Source organism: Hesperophylax consimilis, chromosome 1, assembly GCF_061612785.1.
Source record: "Hesperophylax consimilis isolate HC1 chromosome 1, BYU_Hcon_1.0, whole genome shotgun sequence".
Lineage (NCBI taxonomy): Eukaryota > Metazoa > Arthropoda > Insecta > Trichoptera > Limnephilidae > Hesperophylax > Hesperophylax consimilis.
In genome coordinates this window covers 37,522,743-37,547,098 of record NC_142836.1, presented here as the reverse complement: position 1 = coordinate 37,547,098, position 24,356 = coordinate 37,522,743, and the positions used below count along the sequence as shown (strand labels likewise).

The 24,356-nt window shown below is 34.4% G+C and overlaps 2 protein-coding genes across 2 annotated transcripts; both read right to left on the bottom strand.

The window, feature by feature from the left end:
- Positions 1-6,633: 6,633 nt before the first annotated feature.
- Positions 6,634-23,468, bottom strand: LOC149426805 (uncharacterized). The gene is made up of 5 exons (XM_089638570.1): positions 23,316-23,468; positions 16,932-16,987; positions 9,727-10,183; positions 8,903-9,017; positions 6,634-7,634 (listed from the first exon to the last, which is right to left on the bottom strand). The coding sequence occupies exons 1-5, from the start codon at positions 23,334-23,336 to the stop codon at positions 7,423-7,425; spliced, it is 861 nt and encodes a 286-aa protein (XP_089494696.1). The 5' UTR covers positions 23,337-23,468; the 3' UTR covers positions 6,634-7,422.
- Positions 12,716-15,577, bottom strand: LOC149426806 (uncharacterized). Its single transcript, XM_089638559.1, has one exon. It carries the CDS (start codon positions 15,291-15,293, stop codon positions 14,388-14,390), a length of 906 nt encoding a protein of 301 aa, XP_089494685.1. The 5' UTR covers positions 15,294-15,577; the 3' UTR covers positions 12,716-14,387.
- Positions 23,469-24,356: the final 888 nt, after the last annotated feature.

Below are 24,356 nucleotides of genomic sequence, written 5' to 3'. Positions count from 1 at the left end.
AATTCCTTGAGCAGGGCTGGTTTGTTGGTATAACGGGAAACTGTAAAACATTACTCTCTTTTATTTGAATGTTAAATTTATTCACATCGAGCACATCAGGACGGCTATAAAATGTTAATATTCTAGTCACGAACTCACTACTTCGATGATTAGAACCAACAAAATAGAACAAGCAAATAAAGATTTTTTTTTGCTATCAAGATTCTAAGATTATACGATGCTAGCACACATAACTTCAACTAAAAGTTTAAATCCGGGCCGTGCCGATAACTGTTTGTAATACTATAATATTTTGTTGTTGTTTTCTTATAGAAAAGGTGTGAATGTTTTTTTAATAATATTTTATAGATAATAAGTTATCTTCAAGTGAAAAATTTTGATGTACAGGAAACAAAATAAATTAAGGGTTTTAAGATCCGGTTAAAACCGAATATTCTGGTAGCGGCGGATTTACCCGGGCTTATTGTTAACTTTTTAAAGAGAATTGGAAAATGTGATTTTTTTATATATTCAATAATATTGTTATTGGGTTTATAAAAACTTTGATAATGCCTTCAGAGGGCGAAACAGCTGTCACGCGTGATAATAATTATACAGCAGAACTTGTTTAAAAATAAACTGTTTTTATAAACCCAATAACAATATTATTGAATATATAAAAAAATTAAAATTAAAATGGAGTTCTACAAATTAAACTTAATAACAATAAATAAGGAAAATTTGATATTGGCAGTTTAAGAATTGTGTATTATTTCCTCTGATTTTGCGATTATTGTGCTACTTATTTTAGGAATTTATTAGATGTCCATAATTAGTATGTATTTTTTACCAATATCTTCATCCTTGACGGGACTTTGCCCCTGTAGGGTTGAGGTCTTAGGTTCAATTCCAAGATGCCACCGAATCGTTTTATGATTTTTCTAATTCACGTATTTCGTTTGAGAGTTGTTAATATTATAAAGATTGCATATTATTTCATTGAGTAGACTTAGACGAAATTGTACAAGGTGCCCGGAAACTAGTGGTACAAGCGGGAAACTGGTTAATCGACATAGGAAATCCAAAAAAAAAAATCGATGTAAGCATTTTTACGGCAACCAAAGTGTGAAAAAAAAACTTTTGGAGCCGGGTTTACGCTTCGACGCATTTTAAAAACAATAAACAGCTGATAATAACCCCTAGCCACCGTTTTTTTTCAAATTTGTCCTAATAAATTCTAACTTCGGACTTGATTTACTCGAAAACGAAAGCTCGAATCGAAAAACTTATTTAATAAAATCGACTCCAGATTTGATGAAGTTTCCCACTTGTACAACTAATTTAAGGAAACCATGTATTATGAGTTGAATTATACGTAACCCTATGAAATTAATTAAAATTCCCAGCCACCCTATGACTGAAATAGAAAAATTATTAATAGGCCCTTTATCTACTCATAACTCGCAATATTGAAAAAAAATGTTCTTAGTGGACCCTGCCAAAAATTAAACGAATAATTATGAAAAATAATTATAATACTATCTGAAAGCATTTAAAATATCAAAAATTTAAGTTAAAATTTAATATCAACGCCAATCAATTCAAGTTTGCTGGTTGAGAACACATGATACAAAGCACAAAGAAAAAATTATATTATGGTCTCAGTATGTATTATGCCTGTGTTTATTTTAATTTTATTTTTCTTCTATTGGTAAATGAATGCAATTATAATATAAGTTCAATTAATATAATATAGAATGTGTATGTAGTATCAAGTAAGAATGCTAGTATATACTGTAAATGATTTTTATGATATTATAGTGTATTGTGTATTGGAAACACCTCACTACGAGTACCTGAAGTTCTATTAGAATATTATAAAAAAGACAAAAAATTACCTGGGGTAAAGTGGTACTGAGGGGAACACATTGGAATATGGTTGAGGATAATAATTATTTTTGTAATTAGAGGAAATTGGGGCAGAATAAGATGCCACCACAATCACCAACAAAAACAACACCAAGTGGTTTTGCATTCTGTTTCCTTCACTGCAGATCGGGACGATACTTTCGAAAGTTATTGTATTGCAATATGAAACCACACATTCACCAGGGGCTGCAGTATAATAAAACCATTTTTCCTCTGCTTCTTTTGCACTAGTTTACTTTGATTTTTGAGGAACGCGAAGAAATTGGAGTTAATTTCAGAGAAATTGCAGAGAATTTGCGGAGAAATTGCGACTTGCTCTTCTTGCCGGGATAACGTTTAAGAGTGTGGCTCCTCGCTTGGTCGTCATTATCTTTAAAACCCTGAGTTAAACTACCTGACCTACTTTGTACAGTATTATTCAGTACATCGTATGTACATATATGTATTTATATGAGAAGAGAGAAAGGAAAAAGAAGATGTTTCAAATTAGCTCTAGCATACGGAATTCATTCAACCATTTCTCCTTGATGCGTTTTCCAAATTTAATACTGATTTGTAACATAATATATATGACATTTGTTTTTATAATTTTGTATATTTCTTTCGTCTCTATTTTTTGCAATATTTTGGTGATGTAATTACTTGATTAAGGGTACCCAAACTGAAAATTATTCATAAACTGCTCTTTCATAGATGGCGCTAATTTAATTATTTTAGGAAAAATCACTTTTCCAAGTTATGTTTTAAAATGTTAGTATGAATTGATTGTTTGCACCTGTAAACATGTAATTTAAATATGAATAAATAGTTCTATCGTATAAAAACTCAATTCTTTCAAGAAAGGCATTAAAATACAATATTGGATTGAAAGAATTGACTTTTTATACAGACAGCCATTTAACTAGAACTATAGAACTATATACGTGGCGATATGGTCCTCCTATATTATACTGTGCAGATAGGGGCGCTATTTATTGTAAGGTACACCATTGAAAAAAAGTATTTGAAAAAGTTTGACCAATTTCATAAGAAGTAAGGAAAAAAATACCTTACAGCGGGAAAGCCACCCAGAGCGCACTTCTATCAGTTTTTTCTTTTCAGTAGTCTATATATGGTTTCATTCCCATTTTCTTTGCGCGTAAATATTCGATGAAGTTTATTGCCTGAGCCTAGCGAAGTACTGTTTTTATTCGACCGTTTTGCATTGTGTCTATCTGTAAATTTGATTGTGCGTTTCGTTTCCATTTTCTAAAATTTGCTGCATCAACTTTATTATTTAAGCAAGCTTTTCTTTATCTATAAATGGCTCAGTAAAGATCATTTTTTCAAATGTGAAATCATCGTGTTTATTTGAACTTTCCCAATCGTATTTTTTCAATGTTACCAGTACCAGTCTGCATGCCTGAAGAAACTTTGAAAAAATAATTGTCTTTGAGGTAGTGACTTTTCTTTTAAAAAATTGTGTAATTTCTTATTAAAAAAATTAAAACACATACCTAAGGTTTATAATTACGTAGGTAGGTATTTAAGTACTTATTTGCAATTCTTATGATGTCACAGGAAATTTTGGTTTTGATTTATTAAATATGAGAAAATTAGAAACATACTTGCTCGAAGCGAGGTCTACTGTTCACAGAACTACTTGTATAATCGTGTATCATAATATTATTCATAAGATGCCCCTAGCACTTTTAAATCCAGCAAATTCTTTCAAAGGAATTTACAATCAAAATAACATCTAACAAGTTCGTAAATTAAACACTGGAGGTACCTACTTATTTTTTGTTAAATTTATTTATATTTTAATTTTATTTTATATTATAGAAACAAACAGTACATGATTTACAGAGTTGAAACAATATACAGGAATAAGATACTTCATGTTGTGTACCTATGATATGTTTCCTTGTAATGTCTGCTAAGTGGTATGTTTATTCCTTAATTACCAGGTGACTTGTGTAGTTTATAGGTGTGTGTAATATATGTGTGAGTGTTTGTGTGTGTGTGTGTTTGTGTGTGTGTCTGTATGTATGCGCATTGAATAGTTTAAATTATTGATATGATGCCACGTTTGAATTTGGGCAGTGAATCCGAAAAAATGTCAATGTTAGAGTTAAGACAAATATTATTTAGAGTATGAAGAGCTCGGTTAATTATCGAATTAGATGCTGCATTTGTTTTATAATTTAGCGTGTGGAATAGCACTGTATGTCGTGTACGTCTCAAAGGTATGTTAAAGTTAATAAGGGACAGAAGTTCAGTACAGTCAATGTCATTGTTTAAAATTCTGTGTATAAATATTGAGTCAGCTACTGCTCGTCTTCGCTGCAAAGTTTCAAATGTACACTCAAAGTTATTATTGAATCTGTAAGTAATATATTTTATAAATTTGTTTTGGATACGTTCTATACAATCTACGTAATGTTTATATTGTGGATTCCAAACAGGCGATTTTTTTAAAAATATTATCGAGCGAAAGGGGTTAAAATATACATAGGAACGTACTTACAGAGAAATCTAAAACTTCATAGGTAAGTTTATCTTCTCGCTGGTACGGTATTCCGTGCTCGTAAAAGCTTTAATTTATAGCAAAGGTGAAGTTCATATGTGGTTATTTAATACCCCATAATGCATTGCGTTGATTAACACTAATAAGTACACTAGGGGGATAACGATGTCTGAAGTATGCAGACCTACTTATGGGGCCAACGATCTATGTAGGTTCATAGAGAGATTTTGTTGAAGCACCAAGTTATTTGTTTTACGAGTATCTTACAAAGAAAATTGATACCTATAATGGCTACATAAATCGTAACTAGTGGTTCTGTGCAGGGCTGGTCTATTACGGGTGCAATTGGAGCAGTCCGCTCCGGGCGCCGAATTGCCAAGGCGTCGAGGCGTAGATACTACCTAACACCTAACAGTCCTAACACATCACCTTAGAGATTATTTTTTATAAAATCAGTGCTACACAAAGATACAAAACATTATTGATTACAGTGATCCCCTACCTAGATATCTACTGGTTTTGACAAGGGGCGCCAAAAATGTATTCCCACCAGGCGCCGTTTGGTTCAGGGCCGGCCCTGGTTCTGTGAACAGTAGTCTTCATACCCAAAAAGTATGTTTCTAATGTTTTCTTATACACGGTGTCTGGAAACTCGTAGTACAAACTGAAAACTAGTGAATCTACATCACATAGAGTACTCAAAACATATTTTTTGATCGGTGTATTTATTTTTTTCAACTTTTTTTCTGCATCCCCCTTAGACAAATTGGTGATAAAAAAAAAGAAAAAAGGGTTTATACAGGCGCCAAACCCACAAATCTGTTATTAAATACGTCTATTTGAATTTCTTGATTTCTTATATGAATGTATGAATGAAGCGGAATCTGGATGTGGAAATTAAGGCACTTTCAGACATCCGATCGAGCATAAACTCGGCAGATAGACTCGTTGTCGGTGAAAATGCATTATATCAACTATCAACAATTGTGTACAAAAACAATTGTGGTAATCACGCATACACACGCAACACATGCAGACAAATGCACATTTCTCTGAAATTTAATGACATTACAGCAGTTAATATACAAAGTAAATGTCGGTCCTACTCAATCTGGACGTGGCTCAGTTATTTTATCATCAGTCAAAACTAAAAAAATAAATTTAGAAGACATTTAGACATTTTAGAAGTTCACTACAGTTAAGAGCAGTCCCCGGGGAGGAAGGTTCAATCCCCAGAGAAACAAACAAAAATGTATGTATTTATATACGTCTATTAATACAAACTAAAAAACTTAGTAAGTAAAAAAAAAGTTTAGTACCAGATACAGACGTAACAGGGTCAGGGCCGGACTTCCGCCTATGACTGAGAGGCCCCGGCCCAGGGGTTTCAACCTTTGGGTTGTGTCCCCAGACGGGGACCTTTTTTATTTAATTTTTAACATTAACTCCACACAATAGGCCCCAATAGAAAATAAGTTCCGTTTGAGGCATAATATGACATCTTTGGGGAAGCTACATTGTGGATTGAAATATTTTTCCTGCTCAGTCTTGCTGAGAAAAAAATATTTTACATTTTTATGTAACCCACGAAAAGTTGCTTGTGCAATGATGGAGGACTTAGATAGCTTAGTGCGGGAATCCGATGCATTTACCCACTCGGCTACAAGCCGGGTATGCTGATGTTTTAAAGGTCTCCGTTTTAACCAATACTAAAATATTTCCGTTTAAGAAAAATGTTCGCCTGGCGCTTTGTACACGTGTTTCTGAAGGTATTAATTCATATTACAATCCCTCAACCCACACCACATACCTAATAAAATTTGGGATACCATGGAAAAAATCTCGCTTGCGTTGCTTTTTCCGTGTGTTTATGAATACAATAATTCACATTCCACTCCCTTCACCCATACCTAATACCCAATTGTCGATACCATCATATCGTCACCTGACCTTTCCAAATGCGAAAGATTATTTACATACGTATCTTAGCAATATTTAGAAACGTTTTCAATTGTTTACAACTTAAATATGCTCATTATCTCTAAATAAACATAAACATAAGGCATAAACATAAGAAACCTAGAAAACAAAGAAGAAAATGTTTCATAAGGAAATATTTAACAAAAAAACATTAGAATAAAAATATGATCTTGTAAAACAAAAAACATAAATAAAATTAATATAAATAAAATTAAAAAATCATTTTGTAAAAAAAAATATTTATTTCAAATTGATTACACAATTAGATAATCATTATTCGATATTTTCATTTTAGAAGAAATTTTTATAATCATAGTCTATTGAAATGCAGAGTTGTTTTTTGTAACCCCAATTAACGAGCCAGAAAATAATATCTCCGCAATTAGGCACACAAAAACAGATATTACTAATAGGAAGATATAATATAATGAAGTTTTATTTTCGTCCAACTGGAATGAAGGGCTCACATTTTAATGTAGCTTATAAATTACATTTTTAAGTGTCTGAATTACATGGTCGCATTATATTTAAGGTGCCCGAATAACACGTTAAAGTTGCTGAATTACTTTTTAACGTAGTTTAAAAAGACTTCATGGTATCTCAATTACATTTTAAGGTGTCTGAATTGTATTTCAATTACATTTTAAGATGGCTGAATTACACTTATTAGAAGGTGTTCGAATACAAGGTAGGTATATGGTAAGTTGCAATACATCTGAATTACACGTTAAGGTGGTTGAATACCATTTCACGGTTACTGAATTACAAAATATTAAGGCGGTCGAAATATACGGATGAATTGCACTTCAAAGTGACTGAATTACACTTTATGATGGCTGAACTACATGTTAAATTCTCTGAATCTGTAGCTGAATTACACTTTATGGAAGCTGAACTAATTTCGATGGTGGTTGAATCTTAGTTAACAGCTGAAATGCACGCCAAGTGGCCGAATTACACTTTTAATATGACTGAACTACACGTTAAGGTGTCTAAATTTGCAGCTGAATTACATCAGTGTTTAACTAGTTGAGTCTTCCGGCCAACAACTGGTCGGCGCGCCGCTGCTTCTTGAAGGTGGCCGAGGGCAGCTTGCCGGTGAAGCCAACGGTGCTGGGATCCACGCCCGCGATAGCCGTGGCCACGGGCCGCGCGATGGCCAGCCCTCCTGGCCCCACGATCGCCGTGGCGGCGGGCTTGCTGGAGGCTACACCGCCCTCTCCGGCGATGGCTAGACCTGGAAACAATTAATATACGTTGATGAGATTGAGGCAAATACACGAATGGATAGTTTTAGAGCAAAATCATGCAGGACTGTTATATAGCAAACATGATGATGAAGACAAAAAATACACGACTCTCTTTAGGCTGAAATAAAAAGCGAAAATGTAGTAAACATAATGGCGTCTCGTCTTTGTTTTTGAAAGTTTATTGAAATTTCCATAGCTCGTGATAGAAATGATGAAGTAAGCTGATAATAGTTGCATTGTTTTGGAAATCACAGACCATTCGACACCATTCGACAATTTATTGTTGCGTTAAACAAACTTTTCAAACTGCTTTTTTAAACAATTTTCTGCGGCAACTTAAAAGGCGAAGCTTAATGCGAAATCACTTACGAATCGGTTTTCATAATGAGTACTAAAAAACATGCTTTTCAAGCTATTTTTATGTCTATTACCTATATTCGTGGTGATATTATGCACACTGGGAATATGCAGGTTTTTGGCTTGTATATTCCTCTCCTTATTGTTAATTCAATTTTGTTTAATCATTTCAAAAACATGACAAAATTGTTAATTTCAATGTGTTTTTAAAATATTTTTTTAATAAGAATTCTTATATCAATATTAACAGTGTGTTAACAACTATACCATTAATAATAGAGCTTGCCTTTTAAAGGAAGCTTCATTGATGCTAAAAATGTCGATATCCGAATTGATTCTGTTCAACACCAAGATTGCTCTCCCCACAGGCATGACCATTGGCAAGTTAGTTCTGCAGGCCGGGAGATAAAATAGTCTATTTTGTCGGTGACGTAGATAACCATCGGGAACATAAAAATGAATGCTCTCCATGATGACCGAGTTTTCAAACCATCCACGAATCAGTCTAAAGAAATGTGTAGCAATGCGCACATCCCTCCTGACCCGTAGATAGTTCATTCCGAGCATACCCAAAAGAAAGTCAGTGGGATAGAGCCACGGGTAGTAGCCATACTCCCTCATGTAGAGAAATCTCAAGAATTTCTTCTGAACTCTCTCCAACATGAGAGAATACTTTACCTGGTGTGGACTCCAAATCACCGACCCACTTTCAAGTCTACTCCTTACCAAGGAATTAAATTAATTAATTAATTAACCTTGATGCGGGCTTGGTCTAGTGAGGTTAATGATTGGATTGTAAAACGATAAATGTGAAGACACGATAAATACATTAATATTTACTTTAATTTATACCACGCCTAGTATGAGAAAATAATTAGCAAAGCAAAGGACAACTCACCGACAGGTTTTGCCTCAGCGACAGAAGCTGAGTCTGGGGGGCCATTGATCTGCACGGTGTCGTCTTCCTCCCCAGCGGAGGTCTCTCCGGCCTCAACGCCTTGTTCCTCGCCAACCTGCAAAAGGCATATCATCAGTATTCACAAGCCACAATGCATTATGTTACAGTATCATCGAAGCCAGTCAAGTTAGCCTCTCAGAAGCTGGGCGTACTGTACAGGGCATACAGATACTACAGATAGTAGATAGTAGTAGATTTAAAAGATGTAAAAAAACTCTTGACTCTGTCTAGAAACGGGAGATCCGTTTGACAGATTCCTCTGCCCAGGAGTCAGGTGGGAATGCTTCCTAGTTCTACCGCTATTTCAATGGAAGATACTCCAAGCAATTAGTCGGGAAACACGCCAAATCGCGCCCAACATTTGTACACGGTTAACATTTGTCATATCAGAACAGATCGTCTCTACGACTCGTTCTTGAGTTCAACAGTTCGGCTGTGGAACGATCTGCTGGCCTCTGTGTTTCCTTCCTCCTACAACATGGGTTTCTTCAAGTTTCATCTCCTCAAAAGACCCTCCCACACAGCATCCCCAAAGATGACATTGGCCCAACATGCTTAATTTGAATTTTACAGTAACACAACATCTTCCGAATCCAAATGGGATGTTCCTCATAGTTCCGCTGTCTCAAAAAGTACAAACTATTTGGATTCGTCCCTCTTATTTCGATTTACTTGTCAAAATTGTATATGCGCATGTTATATTGGTTAAGAGGTTGAAATATTCTAGAATCTATTTAGGTATAAATATTTTAATCTGAACTTACATCTTCCTCAAACTGCTCCGCATTGGGCACCTGTCCATTCTTCTTGTTAGCCTGAGTCAGCTTCGTGCCTTGCGCTCCCAGCAAAGTGGCCAAGTCCTTTCCCCCAGTCTGGTATTCTGCCAACATGGTTGCTGACTGTCCCAAAAGTGCCAGATTGGTGGCAAAGTCCTGTTTTTCATTGGGCATCAGTTGTCCTGTTTTCTGAATCAGCTGCTGTAAGTCTACCAGCCTCTTTGCGGACGATTGGAGATTATAAAAGTTCATGTCGAATCCCACGCTCATGGGGTTTTGGTAGGTCGGTGTCTGAAAAAAAGTCTGCGAGCTTTGCTGGGGATCAACGACTGGAACTACGACCTGGTTTAATATGGCCCCGTTCTGGTCGCGGGTTATCTGTAAGAGCTGGCCTCTCGCTCCTCCGTAGTACGGGAGCCCTATAACGTGACTTGAAGGCGGCCATCTGTCGTAAGTCAACAAACAATCATCATGTAGTTCTGGGTGTGCCAAAATGGTGGTTAAGTATTGGTCGGTTGAATGATAAAAATGAGTTTTGGAAAAACTTGGGACTGTCGACTATCGTCGTGTATTTCGGAATGTGCCAAAATTGAGTTAGCGCATATTCATGAAAATTTATTTGTATTTTCAAACACAAAACTATAATCTATAGTCATGTATTTCTGGGTGCGCCAAAATGCCAAAATAGAGGTTTGTTATTGTTCGATTGAATGATAATTTTTATGCAAATATGAATTGTGGAAAGGCTTGATCCTGTGCTAAAACAAATACTATCGTCGTGTACCCATGTTATGAGCGTGCTCAAATGGAGGATTAGTGTTGATCGATTGAATGACATATTGCGAATAAGATTATTATTAATTAGTTACCTCCTATTAGTAGATTATAACAATGAGAGATAACTATTTTCATCATTTGAACTGGTATGAACGTTACAGTGTTGCTGATTTTGGTCATCACTACCAAAACAGTAATCTGAATATATAACAGGGCTTGTCGAATCTTCAGTCTATTAATATATTATCGAAAGAATAAAAAGGTGTTTGTATGAAATTAAAAATATAATAATGATATATTTACGAAAACTTTGATACATGTTTTATTAAATGTAGATGTCCTACCTTAAATCTAAATATTTATTTACAATACATTGTGTTAGTTTTTGAAATTAGGAAATCATTATAAATTACCAAAAAATCCAAAAAAGTTTCTTCCAAGAAACTAAATAGGAATAATATTTACTACTTAAACTACTCGCAAACTAAAATTAGTTCACACAACAATGAGTAATCATTTACATTGATAATATTATATAAACAGGTAACTTTATGTTGTTCTCACCAGTTTTCACTGTCTTTAAAAATATTTACAATCTTCTAAAATATATATAATGACGTCTAGGAAAATTTGTATCACGAGGTTTTCCTACACCTTTGTTTTGTAAATTATAAAATATTTTTTATTCAAAATAGTCGACAAGTAGTTCTGATTGCGCATGCGCTATTCCTCCTGGGCCCGCCACGGCTTCCGCCTTGGGCTGGAACACTATGTCCGCTTCCTTCCCCTTCTGCACGATAGCGTGGCCTATCGGGTTCGAAACGGAGACCCCTTTTTCATCAGTCGTGGACCTCGCGACTGGTTTCAGAATCAACAAATTCCTCTTTGGTGTTGGTTTCTCCTCGGCTTCTGGAACGAAAGTCACCAGAGACTCACCTCTTGCGTTAAGGAAGTACACTGCTCTGTATCTTGAATTTTCGGGATTTCTTATGTTGACCACTACTCCAGTTCCTGGCTGGAAGGATATGATCCTAGCAGGTAACTTAGTGTTGACTGCTTGTTGTTTATACACTTGTCGCACAGGGGATATCAGTTGAGGAGGGGAGAATATCAAATTATCATTGCTATTTTCAACTTGTCTCGAATATCGCTCCATGTGTTGCTTTACCTTAGGCGTTTTGGATGTCAACTGTGTGTTATACACTTTGCTCTCTAATTCAATCGTTTTCAGGAATTGAGTTAAGGTTTGAGGTTTTGCGGGTGTTTTGCGTAGTATTAAATTGGGATCAGCGTTAAGGAGTGTGTTTCCACTTAAGCCCAAGTCTCGCCGATATGAGCTGCAAAACATAAGTTTAATCAAATGAGCTGGTGTGACTACTACTACTCTACGTGACAGGTGACATGTTGGTGACAGTCGACAGTCGACAATCGATACACGTTAGTAGGATTGTTAATGTTATTCCTTACAAGTATCATCTCCTTTGTATTCCATCATGGTCATGGACATATTTAAGATGATGTAGGTGTAGGTACCTTATATGTTCCAGGTGTTAGCATTGATATAATAACTAACATTCTCAAAAGCACCTCCGGTGGACCTTAAATATAAAGCCACATCCTTCAGTATTCTAAACCATAATATCTATCAATTGATTCTAAGACAAAGGCAAGAAACCTGCTTACCATTCTATATGAGGTAATTTACATTAAACAATTTAAAGATGTCCTTGAAAACAATACTTTTAAATAACTCAAAAATAATATCCACTATTGGCACAGAGAATACAATTCGAAATTCGTAAATTTTTATGTCACTGCTTTTTAAATAAGCAAGATTATAATCAAACAAGAACAAATTAAATCACGCATGTGACGTGCACCCTACATTGACCGATTACGTTGGTATTTCAAATTAAAATTCACTTATGCACTTCCTTTTTATTTACGGTTTAGCATAAATTCGCATGTAGAAACAAATTTCAAACGAATACCGTTTCAAAACAATGCCGATGAAATTCGAGCGAGCCATGATGTGCCTATAAATGATTTAATTCTTATTAGGTCACAGCTTACAGCGATTATCACATTAGTTTGGCTACCTTTTTGCACATTAAAGAGTTACAAACTATTTAAAGAAAAGCTTTTTTTATAGCTCACGTATAAGTCATCTTTAAACTGATTAGTTATTTTAAATATATGTAAATATTTTACTAAAGACTATTGATGGAACATAATGATCGTGTTTAAATTTTGAACACGTCTCCAAAAACTCAAGTAATAATCTCGTAAGTTTTGCGTTGTTTATATGACAACGTGGAAATATCTAAGTGTTTATTAGATAAGTATATGTATTATTTGTAGTTTTTGTTTTAATACTTAATACTAATTTTTATAAATTTCACTTTTTTATATGTATCATGTATATTTTTATCGTTGAAAAATTTAAAAATATTGAATAAGCATTATGGTGTACTGTCTTATTTTTATAAGTTAAATGAATATTTCAAATATCTTTATCTCATGAAGGAGGTGACGATCCAATATGAAAATAATTGCTTTAGCCAAAATATTGTCAAAACTGTCGTTGATGACAAAGGCTACAGCATTAAAAAATATATTTTATTTACCTAGGCTTTTATCAACTAGTTAAGATTACAGTTTCAAATTACTTATTATAAGGTAATTATTTTGAAAATCTTTTGTCTTGGTGATAATACTTTGCACAGAAGCCATGTTTTAAATACCTCCACATACAATACGAACTAGTGATGAATTTAATAGTGTGACAATGACCGACTACTTTACAAATTATCATATAATTACACAATAATTAAACGTTTACCAATTCGTTTGATTTACATGCGCCGCTTACTGAAATAATCTACGACGAATTACAAAATTTAGGAGAGCTAAAGTGAATATAAAATGTTATTTGTTTATATTATTCAGAGTGTGTGATTAAAGGCATTATATAAAGCTTCTTTCTAACGTGGCATTTCATTACTTTCTGGTCAGGAATATTAATTTATTTGATAATAGCAAATTGAAGCACGCTGTTCATTTCATTTTATCTTTTAGAAATAGTACAACATTTTTTTTAAGTCTTTAGTTTTTTAAGCTCATTAGCTCAGCTGGTAGAAATTAATACAGTATATCTCATTATGTCATATCTTACACCATCGATTTATAATAATATATGTATGCAACCATTGATGGAAAGAAGTAAATACGTGTTGGGACGAAAATATACGTGAATACGTGAATTTCGCTATAATAGTTTTAAATTTTAGGGTCATGTATGTGATAAATAAATATCATATTGGAAAAAAAAGTTAGGTTAGTTAGATTTTTTCAACCGTAAATTAAGGTGATCTTATTCTCTCCATGTGTAATTTCGTCCATGTGTATCGTAATTTCGGCAGTGTAATATTGGTAAGTGAAATTCAAGCCTGTATAATTTAGTCATTAAACTATTTAAACTTATCTATGCGGTCGGGCGCTTTGCTTCTATCGATAATATAGATACTGCGGATGAAAAAATATATGCTTGGTTCGTTCGTTCGTTAGTTCCTCTTTTGGCCTCTTGCACAGATACACTTATAATTGTTTCAGTGGGATGGGTGGAAGTGAGGGGAGAGATTCTCTTACGTCACAAATGTCTAATACAATACACACGCCGCATTAACTTGATGCACAAAGATGTAACGTTTCTAGGCGTGGGCAAAGAGTTTGATAACTAACGTAAATACACAATTGAGTTTTTTTTATGGAATGCTCTATCTTGGGATATCTTTATATATGTATAGGGACGACATAGTTTTTTCCACAACCCGTAAATTCATTCGTTATAAATATTAGAACTTGTCTTTGGTTCACGCAAAAAATGTCTCAGTTTCTGGTTGAGGTTTATCGTGGTAGATGATGGGTCCACTCGCAACAATCTTTCCGCCTGTCGGCAGAAACACTTGTTTTACAGTATAACCATCGTCGTTCAGCACATATTCCCCGCTTAGGCCGTTCATGTCAATTTGCTGCGAGGCGTAGCGCTTAGAGAGCTGGTTGATGAGTCTGTTAAAGTCCAAGTCCACGGGGAGCAGGATGACTCGGGAACCAGGACCCACAATGGCGACAGCGTTGGGTTTAATGTATGCTACTCCATCAGGACCTACTATTGCTGTACCTCCGTCGGAAGCAGTTGCCACTCCTTGGGGTCCCACTATCGCGGTTCCTCCCCTAACAATTTTGAGTCTTTGCACTAATTTTCCTGGGAGTGTAATTTTTAGGTTTCCTTCTTCCTCTGATATTAATGTTTGTTTCCCATTATTGTTCGGCTCTTGATGGGTGATCTGCTCTACTTGATTGGATGTTAATGTTTGTTTCCCGTTATTGTTCGATTCTTGAAGAGCAATATGTCCCCCTTGATTTGATGTTGTCTGTTTCCCACTATTTTTCTGTTCTTCGCGAGCAATCTGTCCTTCCTGATTCGATGTTAATATTTGTTTCCCAATACTGCTCGACTCTTGGCGGGCTATCGGTCCTGCTTTATTCGACGTTAATGTTTGTTTCCCACTGGTTTTGGGTTCCTTGCGGCCAATCTGAGAATGCTCTAGTTCGCTTCCTGCGCTCTCTAGATTTCTATCCAATTCAGGCAAAGCCGATACATTTTTCACATTGGTCTCTTGATTTGCAAAACTGTGTTCAATTTTTGTTTCTGGTATGTTTTTGGGAGCACTATTCACTAGGAGCTTTATCGTGGGAGGAACAGTTGTTTTTGGCATTTTACTGATTATACTTGGATTTTCTACCTTCGTGATTGTTTTCTTAGCAACACTATCTCCGCCCGATGGGACAGCGAGTGATTTTCCTGCTCGACTTCCATTTGCTATCGGTAAAGACAAAGTTTTTTTCTCGGAATTATTTGAGATCTCGACAGTGTTTCTGTCATGATTCACATGTGAAACAACCTTGATAGGTTTAGCCAATTCAGGTATTATTTTTCGATTATCTTTGGGTTGCACATTATAAACAGCCTTGGGAACCTGTAACGGAGATAAGTTTAGCTGCTTTCCATAGTTGATATTATTATAATATCTATTGGGAGCATTAACTGGCCGTTGAAAATTGTAATAATTTCGTGAAAAAGTTTGTTCGTCAAAATTGTGATACTGAGAAAATTGGTTTATTGGTTGCGGATTGATGTTTCGTTGGTGAGCATTTTTTCTATAGCTATTTAATTGTTGTTTGTTTATCGTTCTATAGTGTTGGTTTTGGGGTTTTATATTTTTCTGAAATACGAAATTATTTTGAACAAAGGGCAATTGATAAGGCAGGGTTTGTTTGTCATTGGCATTGTAAAATACTTTGCCAGCATCGATGAGATGTCCACTTATCTTTCTGTAGGCGGCCTGAGGCGTCCAGAAATATAGCGGTTGATAATAGTTTGTTGGCGCCGAGTTCTCGTAATGTTGATTGCCTTTGGATTTAAACTGTAAATCCTTCCCAGGCAAAAAATAACTTTGGCCAAGGTCTTTGATTTCACCGCGAATTTTTCTGCCGGCTTGGACTATTTTGGCAAAAGCCGCTTTGGGTAATAGGGGATTGTATTTTTCATTATTATAATCTTCAAAAGGAATTTTAACGATAACTTGTTTCTGAATTCTGAAAAGATAGAGATTAAAACAAAAATAGAAAATTATTTGAAATTCTTATCCATAATACAAATATTATAATACTGTTGTTAGGCGAGTATTACATGCAATAATAATTTAATACAATGTCTTAGTAAATTATTGTGTTTATTATATCTGGTTTCATATTTTGTCATTGGTGTTTTTAGTGTTCCTTTTATAATTTATCGAATGATTTTGTAGAAATTCTATGTTAAGGATTAGGGAAAATAACGAAGTGAACGAAATATATACAATAGAAAATAATATCGTACGATTTCTTAAAACTCCACTCTACCGAAACTTTAATGTTATCGACGTGTAATCAACAACGTCAAATGAATTATTATCAATAAAAAATCAACTAGTTTTACTCCTAGAACATAGGCAAAAATTACAGCATCAACTAAATTAACCCATTTTGTAGGATATGATAGTTTTTACATTGCATTTTATCAATTAGGGTTATGAATAAAATTATGATCTATTTAAAGTCATAGAACCTACTACATAATTAGTTACTACTGCATGACTTTACTGTATTAGAATATAACCCACAATTACATATCTATGCAATAAATTACAATATTACCTCACAATATTTCTCAATTTTTTTACAAAAACAGTCTTCTATTTTACGTCATAATTTTTACAGACCATTTTTATTACAAAAACATGGCGTTTATATGAAGTTGTGCACGTGTTTGGAGCGTCAATATGAGTTAAAGATAATTTAAAAAAAATACTTACTCAACATTTTGTGGCATGGCAAATGCGGCTGATATTAGCATTACGTTGCACACAATCTGAAAATACAAGTTTAATTAGTTTGATGAATCTTCAAATCGAAACTCTTATTATATTTTTTCTAGTCTAGGAAACCTAACTTGTAAAGATGTCAATAGATGTCACACATTAAAATAAAAATGGAAATATTTATCTAACACGATTGCATTTAGTTCTAAAATAATATTGTAATCATACATAAAGATAGCAACCAATAAAAATATGCGTCAAGTTTAAAAATAATGTTGGTCGTTCTTAGTCAAAGTGTTCCGTTAAATATGACCGAAGAGGAAAGGGTTGAATTAGCTCAGTGGTAGAACAAAGCCCCGGCAAAGCTGAGGTCCTGGGTTCAATTCCTAGATGCGACAGAATCTTTTTCTGATATTTCTGTTTCAAATGTTCGTTTGAAAGTCGCTAATATTGTCTTCGTTGGAGGTTTTACTCATTAAGTTATTCCAAAAATAAAAATATATCGTACTATTATGTTGAGATTTGACCTAAAATACAGCGTGGAAGTATTGGTCATTTTTAATTAAATTTGAATATTTTTCTAGTTTAAAGAAGTTATGATAATGATTTTGAATCCAAATAACTGCGTACCTTTATTATGTCAAATACATATTATAATATAAATAACGGTCCATTGCTAGTCAAGGATTATTTTTTTAAATAACATGACTATTTAAATATCCCAGAGATGTCAGTAGAGACTACTTGCAAATTATAAAATAGGTTAAACTTTATTTTCGGCATGAGAGCATTTTTTCAAAATATATAATTTGTATCTAAGCAAGGAGTAGATAATTAATTAGCTAAAATTTTGGGAAAAAACATTATTATATTATATTGCAATTGACAAATTTTTGCTACATAATTTAATTGTTTCTTGCAATAGCTTATCTACCGTGCTAGGTGTAACCTGTTCTGAGATTTAGCTACCTACATTGTGTTTGACATTTAGCAATTCACATAATTTATGTAGAATTTGATAAATTCAATGTACTTGACATTTATGCAGGTTTTGTCTAACATTTTTGTAGTTCTTGTGATACATTCCACCTATTGGCCAATACCTATGCATATTTCAAAGAAAAACAAAATTCTCTGATTAGGTTAGGTTGCGTTAGGTAAGATTTTGCTAAATTATCTAATTGTATTGAACTTTACTATTAATTACATTATCTACCTTGCTAGGTGTAACCCCTTTCGAAATTTTGTGAAACAACCCGTCCTTATGGTTTTATTTGACAGATGCATCCCAATTATTCTACTTTTACTTATACTACATCTAAGACACACATTCCCAGTTACGAATAACTAAATTTTTAATTCATCGTAAACTATCATAATAAGTGGATAATGTTGTATGTGTAAAGATGTATGACTCACAAGATTGAGCCCGCAACCCCTGGGTGTAAACCCGACGCTTTGGGCCGCTTAACCGACTAACCGATCACGATATAGACACTTGTTCTAAAGCTTATTTCGTTTATGTCAGTGTAATGAAAACAAATTGATTTGTAGAACAAATTCGGTAAGCTTCTCTGGAGTCATAAGTGTTGTGTTGCCAAGTAGAATAAAATAGTTTTATAGGCCACGCTTTAAGCTTGCTATATTCTTGTGGCTTTTTTCAGCATATCACCCCCCATTGGGAATGTATGGTAAAGCGTTATGCTGAAATGGGCCAAGCCATGACACTATAGCGCAAGTCTGTCAACCCCATTACGGTAATATTAACAACGGGCATTTAGGTAGGTACCTACTTGAATAAAAAAATACGAGCAATATGCAGGAAAACGTTCAACAGCTTTAGCACTGAATAAAATTTATTTTCCTCTCTATCTTATCTCCGTGGTAGAGTTTGCGGCACGTTACCTAGTGAAAGTCCGCAATTACGTAGCAATCGAAACGTAGCTTTGAATTGGTTTAAACCTTGTTTGGTGAGAAGATCTGAATAGCCGGGTACTTCCCACCCTTTCCCATTTCCTTCCCTTCCCCGCTACCTTCAGCCACTCAAAATATACCAATAATTGGGGATACCACAGTCTTACTGGCTCCAGACGATTGGGAGCAATAGCGGATGCTGTGTTTTTTTTTTTAATCTTCCAAGTAGTTTTACTCGACAATCTGTGACGTGATACACACAAACAACACGAATCTACATCTCACATCAATAGGTACGAACATATTGGCAATCATTGCATACCTTTTCACTCGACAATCTGTGACGTGATACACACAAACAACACGAATCTACATCTCACATCAATAGGTACGGACATATTGGCAATCATTGCATGCCTTTTTCCAAACTGTTCCCGCCTGCACCGATTATGTCAGAAACGAGTGCGGCGTAAGATTGGGAGGGACAATTACACAGATGGTGTGACAGGCTGAAGGAGGCAGTAAGAGGCAATATTTCCCGTATTAATGATGACATTGACATGCGCAGATACTAAGGTCAGGGGAGAACGATGACCCAAGGCTTCGTCATCAACCAGTTACTGGTTCAACTAATAGCTACGAGGTACAGGGTGTACCTTATGTTTCCATCACATAAAAATATGTATTTATGTTTATTAAAATATTTGGTATCTCAGATGTTTTAAAATGTTATCTTTATTTTCTTATGACGATGAAATAGTTTAATAAATCCAAATACACGAATTCTATTATAATCTGTAAATCTGTTGGGCGCATTTTTACTGGATTCAAAATTAACGTTTCTTTATGTGGGTTGTTTAAAAAAATGTTAACAATTCATCAAATTTCAATGTTGATTAGTTGTGTGAAGGTTCTATTCAAGTTCTGTTATTATATCATTACTGACCAGTTGTTCCAAAAAACTGAATTTCTTGCCAGCAAGGCATTTCTGTCAAGATATCTATTATGTCAGTCAAGATTGAACAAAATTGTCGTGTATTGCTTGTTCTTATCGACGTATTGCCATGTCTTGACGGTAAGTTCGCTCGGCTACAGATATTACGACAATATTGTCTGGTCAAATATATTTCCTTCTCGCTCTTAACCCGCAGCCAAAACTGTCTTAATTTATGTGTTAACAATTCTTTAAGTATTTGTAGTTTGTATTTCTTTTGAGATATCTAAGCCTTTCAAGAACTAACACATTTAAATCTCGAGCACTAATTTGTTGTCTCCCTAATTATTAGTCAACAATAGTGTAATGATCCTGTAAATAAAATTGACAATATATTTTTTGATAAGTTATGATCCTGAAACAAATATTTACTACAATTAATTATAACATCCCGTGATTTTTCATGTGTTTGGGCTATTTGTTACAAATCATAATATGATTGTTATGTTGCGAACTGTTCCTAAAACAATTTTAAAATTAGAATTTAATTTGTATGTGTAAACTTATACATTTTTTGTAGGCTTCTTGTGCCTATGAGATATGTGCAGCCGCGGGCGGGCCCATACACGGAGTCGACACCTGACACATATTCCTACCGCGGTACCGTAATGTCAACATGATCTACAGATGCCAGAGATAATATGCCATATCATACCTACATTCATTTCTTTAATTCCTACACGCTGCAGATATACATATAGTATAGTGAGCTGTTGAAGGAATGGTATAATGACTCTTGTAAATGTTACAACTTTTTACGCAGGTATGGCTTTTGCATATTTTAGCGTGCAGAAAAAATATCACAGAAATATTAGTTCGTGGAATTGGAACCAGGATGCCAGAGACGATACTCGCTGAATAATGTGGCGGTGCAATCATTATTCATATATGTTCTTGTTTAATATTAATAGACGCTTAAAAAGCGCTTGGTTTAAATTCAATTGTCTAAATTTAAAAGGTACCTAGTTAGCTGAAAGTAGCAGATATCTATTACATTACAAGGTATCTATCAAAAGCTCATAAAAATGGTTAATGATGAAATTAAATAGCACTCGTAATTTTTGTAACCAAAAAATTGTCAACAAAGCAAAATTAAGTTACCGAAATAGCACAGATAATTAAGTTACCGATATCTATGGCAAATATAATTAATTTCCCGGTATCAAGAGCACAGATAATTAAGTTACCGATATCTATAGCACAGATAATTAAGTTACCGATATCAATAGCATAGATAATTAAGTAACCGATATCAACAGCGCAGATAATATTGTCGGTAAATTAGTATCAATAGTAGACGTAATTATTAATGATTTTTATCCTAATTTACAGGTAAAAATAGTTTTTAATACATAAAATAAATTTTAACTTACGAACAAATAAAAAACCTTTGCGTCATCAAAAAATCGTGAATTTAACTAGCTAGAGCGTATCGAAAATTGTTCAGCTTTTATTGTATGAAAATCAATCAAACCTAACCTTTTTCAGAATGATTTAAATTTCCAATTTCGAGAAATAATACAGGACACAATAGTGACCAGAGACAACAGTTTTTGAACAACATGTTGCAATAATAAATCGAAATCTCCAAAAATCTTCAATAAGTCAAAAACCACTGAGAGAGAAAATGTTTTCCTGGGCGATGCCGGGTGGTTAAAATAAATATTATTATTTTTATTAACATAAAACAAATACCAAAACATGTTTTCTTAAATCCTCTAAAACCGATTTGTAATATGAATTGATAAAACGCACCCTTGTCCCATCATCTAGTTGCATTACAAGTGAAGTTGCTGATCCCTCTCCCAGAATTATTCATCTTTTTGTAAAGCGCGCGTGCGTTTTAATGGTTCTTACGCCGCTTTATGAATGTAGATGAGATATAAATCATCCGTTACACCTTCCTTATTTCACCTTCACTTGGACTCTTACTTTCAGACCCATATCCGTTAATTAATAGCCTGTCAGTTGGTCAAACCAAATGGTTGAACTTTACGGTGGCTGAATTACCCACTCTTAATATCTGACGCACCTGAAAAATACGCATCGTGCAATGAAAAAGTACTGAATATTGGCTATAGTAAATGTTAAATATACCTTAGAAACAAACATGGTTAAATCCATTCAAGAAAGGGAAGGATAAAACACCAAAATATGTTGAATTTGACCACTTTTTGTAAGTAAAGCAAAAGTTTTATGTCATTTTCTGGGGAAACTTTTGAAAGAAAATATATGTAATTTTTCAAGAGATATTACATTTATGTAATAAAATATTGACTTTTATCGCTTTTCCTTCTAAGTTACATATACATATGTAACCCGATGACATAGTACCCAAGTGCAAACCGAAAATTCTACAAAAAAAACTTACTTAGTTGGCCTTACTAATAAACGTGGTTTTAATTTTACGCAACTGATAAATAACCATTATTGTATGGTAAATGGTTAATTTTCCTATGTGTAAAACGTTTATTAGTAAGGGGGTTAATGTTTATTTATTCGTTTAGTAAAGCAACATAATTAATATTTTTGTTAAATTTTGTGTGTTCCAAACCAATTAAGCAATCTGAATAACATATAAAACAATTACCAAATAACTACGTAATATGTATTTAAATCACCTCGATGCGTTAAAAACTGTCTTTTTACATTTACATAAAATTACACTTTTCATATTTTTGCCCTACGCAAATCGATAAGTAAAACTGAATTTTATATAAACTTGTATTATGTTTCCTTAATTACTTAGAAAAGGCAATTTCCATAACTATAACCTGACAAAATAGGACTTTTATCGACCATTTTTCATCGTGACAGAAAAGAAATTACTTTTTCTACTTCTCAATTTGTAACAAACCATGCATGAACTTATATCATTATTTCTTCTAAGGACGGTTTCTTTCACAGAATTTGACAATTCATCAAATTTCAAATTTATTTTTCAAGTTCTATTCATATTCTGTTATTATATCAGTTATGCGAAGCGACAGCCCATAGCAATATAACAAATAATAGTCTACAATGCTGAGAACCAAAATATGCATTGTTTTTTTCAAGTTTCCAAAATCTAAAGCTATTTGTAAAATTGTAACGAGTAGTCATAAACTGTAATAATTTTTTATTTTTAAAAATCATTAAAGATCAACGAACCACAAAGAAAACCCGATTATTTGGTGTTTCTACATATTATGAACATCCTTTTAAGTCACCGAATAAAAAAGCTGCGACAATGTCGACAGAATTGCCTGTAACTGTTGTTAACTTGTATCCTTGTTTTATCACAGCTATAATAAGATACATAACGGTAAATGCACAAAACAAAAAGGGAAAACCCGTTTAAACAGCTACTCTAAAATATCACAAACAAACCATTGCAAGATCTTGCGGAAAGCCATCATGTACGGTGTTATTAAATTGGCTAGCTTTTCAAAAGAATCCCAGTTGTTTGTATGAAATTGATTCAGACTTACCACAAACAATGAGCTCCCCATGATGATGGTTATAGTCTGGTGTTAGTCCTCGGTGGGTGGTGGCACTGACGATGAAGATCTCTGATAGGAGATCGGTCTGTCGGGATGTTGAGCCGGTGGATGTCTAGTCCCTTTTGAAGTGTAACTGCTATGTCTGACGGTTGTGGTCGACTGAGCCGACTAATAATACGTGATCCGTTTTTAAAATTGGCGGTCGATCGACTTAGGAGGGGCACTCTTCCTTGCGGAATACATAGTTAATTTCGTAAATAGTTTTTTTTTATTACATCACTCTGCACAACAGCGTAATTATCAACTGGACCCAGAGGCAATTGCGCCTGAGAGGATGGAGGTCGGGGATACATATTAATCGACTTGGTGGTCGAGTGGTCAAGCGCTAGCCTGCAGAACGAGGGTTAAAAATCAACAACCGCGAGCTTATCCATAATGCAAGCGTGAAACGACAGTCATGATTTTTAATCGTTGGTCTTTTTGGGCTTATTTTGAATTCGAATTCCAAGGTATCAACACAGTACCATAAAGTAAATTTAAAGGGTGCACATTTAGATTTATTTGTTCACTCCGAGAGTATATAAGTGTTTGGAACGTGTTTGGAATACCCTCCTGCGGGGACTGCACTTACCCTAAAGATACTTGACGCGTAGCGACGTTTGTCAGTTTCGTTTAAATTTAGACTGGCAATTCAATTCTCCCTCAATGTTATTTTGATGTTTTTTGTTGTATTCTTCAGCTTCCTAACAAAATAATTTTTTTTAATTAAAAAAGATATTTTTACCCATCCAGTAAACCAAAACACAACCAAGGGTCTCTTTATCCACCCAGTAAACCACAACACGAGCAAGGGTCTCTTTACCCATCCAGTAAACCACAACACGAGCAAGGGTTTCTTTACCCATCCAGTAAACCACAACACGAGCAAGGGTCTCTTTTCCCATCCAGTAAACCACAACACGAGCAAGGGTCTCTTTACCCATCCAGTAAACCACAACACAAGCAAGGGTCTCTTTTCCCATCCAGTAA